Raw genomic sequence first — 7392 nt, forward strand, 5'->3', positions numbered from 1 at the left:
AGTTGAGACTCTATGTCAACTTGAGTGTAATAACTCTATTTAAATAATGATTTTGTTCCTTTCGCAAAAAAAAAGTATTCAACCATCAACCAAAAAAGCAGATAGGAAATCATAACACAGGGCGAAACTTCGAATATCCCAGTTTGATTTTCAAATATGTACGAGACGGAATTCACATAAACCAAACCAAAACGTTTTCCCTCCGGGTTATTTCCTGTTTCTCCCTCGCAGAATTCTCCGGAAGTTTCGCGCGCAAACCCTGTTTAATTCCTTACAGATGGGTTTTCCCCCATCTTTTCTTACAAGCAACTCAGGTTCCAAATGTGAAGTTTTAACTTAGGTTGCCTCCGCAGGAGGTTGGCTACATCCGAGGAGAGTGCATTTGTCGATATGATGAGCCCTCGGGCGATCTATTCTCGGGCGACGACCTGCCGAGGCCGATCCACTGCCCAAAGAGTCTCCTTGGCGCGGGTGCGGGTGTGGATTCTGATGCGCCATGAGACTGCTGTGAGCTCCACCAGCTTGTCTCGCAGTCGACCGGCATCAATGGGTACGGCGCGAAGCGATCGCGCTCCCAGGCATAGAATCGGCTTCCTCCAGCTTCATCGGTGTCCATTGAACTATGGCCAGATGAACCCGGTGGGAACAGGCAAAATGTTGGGTTCTCCGGTTGTGGTGGCGGAGGGGCAGGTCGCATGCCTCCTGATCTATGAGCTCCAGCAAAAAGGCTGGATGATGAACTCTGAGTGTACTGTTCGTTGATGTTGCCATGTGCCCTCATGAACTGAGGTACCAGAGGAGGAACATTAGGAGCTCTAGATCTAGAGCCAGATCTGAAAAGAAAAAAGAAATCATCACGCATTGATATTCATGCATCACAAGCTGCATCATACTGCAACAATTTCTGCTATAACAAAATAGTTTAATTCTCAAGGGATACTTGGGAAAATGTTATTGTTTGTAAATGGTCTTATAGCCTTAGACTAGTCTAGTTTCAGACTTCCAGACTACCCGACACATATTACTACATCATAGCATGTGCAACCAACATAGCATAACTCCGAAAACCTCAGGAGATTTAGATAAAGCTGACATGGTAGAGGAAACAATGCAACAGCATCAAATGTACTCCCTCCGTCCCATAATATAAGAGCGTTTTTGACACTACACTAGTGTAAAAAACGCTCTTATATTATGGGACGGAGGGAGTAGGTCACAGTAAATGCACAAGTCACAGCATCCTTTTTAGGGTAATACTAGCATAACACACGTGCATTGCTACGGAACTACAGAATAATTGAAGTTGTATTGGATTAGCAGTATGCAACAACCAATGGACTTGCAACACTGTAAAGAAAAACTCAAGCAAGCACGCAACATTGCACCTGTGTAACTGCACAGACATGGCAGGACTGACGTTACTTATAAAATGCTTTCTCACTCAAAACATGAGCGAGGCAGTGGTTTCGTTGGTTTGATTAAACTGGGTGAAGAAGCAGGTGTGTGGTTTCAGGCTCCCCAACTGCATTATTTTTTACTGCTTTGTTTATAAATAAATAAATCAAACCGGAGGGCTCTGGCGGGTTCTAATGGATGAGGAAGATTGGACTTGAGTGGGGAGTGAAGTCACTGCCACCACCACCAACTCCAATTTATAATAAGATAGTAGAGTGCTTCCAACCAACAACTTTTCATTGTTAAGTTTAGATGACGTCACAATAAGGATACTACCTCTGTTCCTAAATGGATGGTGTTTTAGAAAGCATGCAGTCAAACCTCTCAATCTTTGACATCTGATTAACAAAAAACTAGTTCTATTGATTAGGTGCAAATGGTACCATTAGATTCACCATGAAGAACTGTTTTGCAGTGTAAAAGAATTGATCCCCTATTTACATTATTATACAGAGGTAATGGTGGAAGTAATGTTTGAAACTATTCAAGTTCAGAAACATCATCTGTTTTAGCGAGTTAATATTTTGATAAAAGCACAAATGCAATATTTTTTAAGTGCCTTCTCAGTTATAAAAGCAAGGCCATACAGGCATCAACAGTACTGTAGTCTCTTATGTTAGCCCTAATAAAACACCAAATCTCAAGAGAACATGATGCATCTCACATCTCAAGACAAAATGATTCCACGGAGCACTTTTCAGTTTTCTGTTTCATTGTCTCATTATATGTCATTGTGCCTAAGTTATCCATATTCCCAAGCCATCTCATGCATGAAATACAGCTCCATTCGCCATCACCAAAAACACTAGATGGCAACGCTAGAGACTGACAACATCACAGTATGGACATGCCCTAATAGTATGCCATGAGAGCAGAAATAGACAAGAGGTTACCCATTACTGAAGTACGATGGAGAAACAACAGATCCTCGACGTTGGCTATCACCATCCACCCTTGCAGCCCTCATTGATCCAAAAGGGACCCCTGGCTGCTCCGTCACCCCGTTATTGCCGTTGGATTGCACATAGGAATGGGGCAGATGCGCCCAATGGTTATGATGGAAATCAGTGGGTTGCACCGTTTGCAAGGGCCTACCATCTGATGGGCCAGCCAGGTGATTCCAGTGATCATGATAAGCGGAACCATCCATAGTTCTCTCAGGGACATGGGAGCTTGATGATGATGCCAGCGATGGAAGAGGATGCAAGTATGCCACATATGGGCAAGGATGTGCCCCTGGTGCAGCAGATACGGATAAATTCTCCGGAAACACATGCTGTCCCATGAAGTCATGAACTGCATGAAATATATCCAGACATGTTTAGACCTCGACATAACTTAAACTCAAATAGATGTCATTTGAATAAGAACTTACAAGTAACTGGGGGTGGTGATTCTCCTTCCCTGGCAGAAGAGGGTAAAACATTTAGCAACATAAGAGAATAATAACATAACTTTCCAATATGCTGAAAACTTTAATATAAATATGGCATAACCATGATCTCTGAAACTACATCGTACAGAACAAGTGTGATACAGCAACAGATATCCATTCAATGCGGTATATGTTGACTGACTGATACTGGCATTAAGAGATGACAGGAATGACTGTTCCCAATATTGTCAACCATTAGAGTGGCCGGTGCTTTGGCTAAAATTATGTCTGCTGTAGATAGACTGTATCACTATGTCAGTATGGTTTGTAAACTATTACATGCACTATGCATGTCAGAAGATCCATGTATACTCTGACAAGAAAGCCACTATGAAGATTGCCAATAACCTCATGCAGAATGACAGGGTTAAGCCTATCTAGAGTTGCACATTGTTAGACCCTTCATTGCAAAAGGATAAACCGACAAAGGTGTTCATCTGATTTTATCGAATCACTTCAATAGATTGTAGAGTAGACAAAACAGAGTTCTAAGTTACCATTTTCATCTTTAGTCTCCAAACAGTAAACGGACAAGTGTAACATTAGCCAGTATAAATACAACATCTAGTGAAAACAAATAACAGGAACTAGCTATGGCCCCACATTTTTCTACATGAGCAAGATTCGATAGGTGAAATATTTGAGCTACTAGACCTGCGCTACAAATTTACAGGACAAAAGTAAAACCTTTATATAAAAGCTATCTGTCCAACCATGGATGCACGGAAACTAACTCTGTGGAGAGTTATTATACGATTAAAAATGATAATTTGGAGTATAGAACATACTCAAAGAATGATGGAAGCTGTGCTAAGCGACCAAATGGACACCAATGAAAACGAAATGGCTGCAGATTCAAGATATATATTTGTCAGAATGGGCATGCAGGAATAAATTCACAGATATAATTAACAATGTACTCTCTCCGGTCCTTTTTAGTTCGCATACAAGATTTGTCTGAAGTCAAGCCTCGTAAAATTTGACTAACTTTATAGGAAAAAATACCAACATTCACAATGTGAAATCAATACCAGTAGATGCGTCATGACTTAACATTTCATATTGTATAATTTTAGCATGGTAGATGTTGATATTTTTTCATATAAATATGGTCAAACTTTGTGAAGTTTGACTTCAGACAACTCTTATATGCAGAGTAAAAAGGACCGGAGGGAGTATGAAGAAGTAACTACCTTCTCGTAAGGAAAAAAAAGTACGGAAGTTAAAATAAGACAGCAAACAAACAATCAAGAATAAAAAAACTCAGATGATTTATAGATAGGCTGCACAACTGTTTCGGAAAAATACAATAATGACGCATAGACATGCAGGGAAGTTGAATAAGCAGAAAGAACATAGGTCAGGACTACTCATGCATTTGGCAGAATGTGGAATATAACAGTACGGACAAGCAGCAAAATTATTTGGGAAAACTCCAGAATGAAGCACTCAGCAGGTCTACACTGGTTTATGCATAACAAAATTAGCATGATCTCTAGCGTAGTAGTGTGTTACTTATTTCAAAAGTAATCCAGTGTAGCCTTTAAGTGAATGGACAATATCTACAGAAACAAAGCGAACAATCTGGACACAAGATGAACCACCTTGAAATAGGAGACAAAAGAATATTTTTCTACGATGTTAAACTAAGACAGGGTCAAAATCGAGGCATAAGAACGTTGCTCTGTAAGTGCACGACTAAGGCATGGTCTCGGCAATATTGTATCGAAGTCATAATACCATGGAATTGTATCAAATTCATAATAGCATGATAACTCTGGTTACGGAATTCACATAAGCAGCCAGCGACCTATCAGATCAGTGTTAAAAGACTTTGGTGGTGAAGATACCCACATGGTAATCAAATGTTTCCAGCAAAAATATGTACAAGCTTAAAGCTTGTGTTATTAGAGGAATAGAAGGCATAGCAATTTTTGCATAAAAATGGCAAGTTTCTACAAAACAAATAGTCAAATAATCAAGCATGGTCAAGTGTCAACCATTTGAGTGCAGACAAACTGAATATCGCTAGGTAATCAGAACATAACTAAAATTTCAAACACAAGGAAATTGTGTTGCAAACAATGCACATTGCCGGCAAGAAAAAAAATACAGATCACTACTTAAACAACGATTTCATAATATTCAACAAATGAAGTTCACATGGTCACGTACCATCTCAGAGTAACTAACATCATAAAGGTCCTCTTCATGAGCCCACTCATCCATGTTAATATCATGTGAGGGGCGGGAACCATTTGCATACAGCCAATTCCCTTTCTCAATTTTGCGGCAGTTCGGGCATTGCATAACTCCTTTGGCGTTGAATGCCGATCCAATGCAATCTGAAAACGTTGACACTCAGATTAAATAATTTGCAGTCCAAACAAATGGCATCCATAACATGCCCCTCCATGTTTAGCTGACATGTGGGCCCAGGGCCCCGATGTCAATGAGACATGGAAATGATTATTTTTTCCTTTGAATAAACCAAAGAACAACAAACAGTATAATTAAGGAGCACTGCTTTAAGGTTGGTTAAAGCATACCACAGTATCATGACGAAAACAGAATAAGTAGTATTGCATTAAACCATGTAGTTGCACTTCTGTACCCCGAAGGGCCACTATAACCATATCCCCTTGCACAAAACTGCTTCTCAGAGTTTAATCTTACCTTACATACTTCACACTGTTGGAGTTAACCATGTTGTCTAGGTGTTTTGTTCATGTTTCATTGTGATGCATGGCACTGTTACCGTATAGAGGCAGGGTGGTGGTCAACTAAGTTCTTGTTAGTTGCATGTGTGTGTTGGAGTATAATGTCCGACCCTCTCCCACAGATCGGTCTTTTGGTTGCATTGGCTAGAGCATGCACTTCTACATGGTATCAGAGCCAAGAGGTCTTGAGTTCAAGGCCTGGCTGGCGCAATTAAATTGCAGCCCACTTTCGGTCCACGTTTAGGCCTGAGGGAGCCACATGTGAGGGGGAGTGTTGATGCCTAAATGTATTGCCTAGTCTCTTCCATCAGATCGGTCTGATGGATGAACTGGTTAGGTGCGTAAGCTTGCAACCAAGAGGTTTAGGGTTCAAAACCCAGTAAACACAATAAATAATTGCGGCCTGCCCCCGCTTCCGCTGCCCACGTCATAAACTCTAAAGAAGCATAGACGTGAGGGGGAGTGTTGGAGTATAATGTCCCACCCTCTCCCACAGATCGGTCTTTTGGTTGCATCGGCTAGAACATGCACTTCTACAGTGCCCAGAATCAGATAAGTAAAGAGCAAAGTGTGTGCACTGCTGGCGAATCAGCAGACATTAGTCGAGTGCATATATGCACATGTTGCTAGAATTAGTCATGACTCATGTGTTAAATAACCCCGTAATTGGTGCATGCAGTGGAGATGTGGCCTGATTGTATGTGTTAGTGTCAGGCTACATCTTATATGCATGCAATGTGTTCGAGTTATATGGCCTATGAGTGAGAAGAGGCTGTGCTAGTGTTGAAACTATGCGGGAGTGAAGTAAGTGCAGAGCCATGCACAGATCAAGTAGTTGTGGACTCGATTGTGTGCTGTGTCCTTATAAAAAAGGACTTGCAACCATTTGTAATTGTTGCGTGAGATGATAAATCCATTACGGTATCATACTGAGATCAACATTCACAATAAATCCATTACAGTATTATAGTGTGCTAGTGATGATATATTGTGCTTCCTCGGTTAAGTTAACATTCACAATAAATCCCTTACAGTATCATACTGAGATCAACAGCCAACCCAGACTGCTTGATGAAACCACAAAGTTCAATACTCCTGAAGTTTTTGAGTATCGTCTTTAAGGCCCTCTAGGTTTTAACTTTAATTTTAGCAATTTCGTGGTAATGTATGAATCTCATCAAGACCACAGCCTCCAAAATCCACACTTCCAACAAAATTTAATGACAGCTGGCTGGAAAGCCCAGAAATTTCCAGAAAAGGGAGCACATTTTACATCAAATTCTTGTTGAATCTAGACAAATCAACCTTATTCCGCCGAAATAACAAAGAGGCTAGGTCAATCGAGACACAATTACCAAATCCAGCCCCCAAACTGCAATTTCCTATCGAGCCTGAGTAAGATAACGCAAAATACGCTCCCAAAACCTACCGCACCGGGATACTGGAACTTCGTCGGAGATCAAAACAGCGTGAAATGATCGCAATTCAGCCATATACCCACGGATAAATATCATTCCGCAGCTCCTTCACACCAGAATCGCCAGCCCAGTCATAATCCCAAAAATAGCGTCGCATAATTCAGTGCAATAACGCATCAACAGATCGGGCAATAGCCCCTTACCGAGGTGGAACTCGTGGCCGCACTGCAGCCTCGCCGTGGACCTCTCCGCGCTGGCGGCAACGACCGCGTCGAGGCAGATCGAGCAGGACACCGCCGCCTTCTCCTCCTTCCCGCCAGCCCCCTCCTCCGCCTCGAGGGGCTCCTCCTCCCTCGGCTCCGCC

General features: G+C 41.6%; 1 protein-coding gene across 1 annotated transcript; it reads right to left on the bottom strand.

Annotated features, from left to right (window-relative positions):
* Nucleotides 1-123: 123 nt before the first annotated feature.
* On the bottom strand, nt 124-7386 carry LOC119367731 (E3 ubiquitin-protein ligase RFI2-like). Its single transcript, XM_037633163.1, has 6 exons — nt 7232-7386; nt 5066-5235; nt 3679-3737; nt 2831-2859; nt 2349-2751; nt 124-833 (listed from the first exon to the last, which is right to left on the bottom strand). Exons 2-6 carry the CDS (start codon nt 5198-5200, stop codon nt 362-364), a joined length of 1098 nt encoding a protein of 365 aa, XP_037489060.1. The 5' UTR covers nt 5201-5235; nt 7232-7386; the 3' UTR covers nt 124-361.
* Nucleotides 7387-7392: the final 6 nt, after the last annotated feature.

Source organism: Triticum dicoccoides, chromosome 1A, assembly GCF_002162155.2.
Source record: "Triticum dicoccoides isolate Atlit2015 ecotype Zavitan chromosome 1A, WEW_v2.0, whole genome shotgun sequence".
NCBI lineage: Eukaryota > Viridiplantae > Streptophyta > Magnoliopsida > Poales > Poaceae > Triticum > Triticum dicoccoides.

What these genes read in the sequence shown, in the direction of transcription:
- LOC119367731 (XM_037633163.1), bottom strand. Translation starts at nt 5,200, where the DNA reads ATGCAATGCCCGAACTGCCGCAAAATTGAGAAAGGGAATTGGCTGTAT. An exon ending in CAGCTTCCATCATTCTTTGA is followed by an intron (nt 2,860 to 3,678) that starts GTATGTTCTATA and finishes CTCTTCTGCCAG; the next exon opens with GGAAGGAGAATCACCACCCC. An exon ending in ATCACCACCCCCAGTTACTT is followed by an intron (nt 2,752 to 2,830) that starts GTAAGTTCTTAT and finishes TATTTCATGCAG; the next exon opens with TTCATGACTTCATGGGACAG.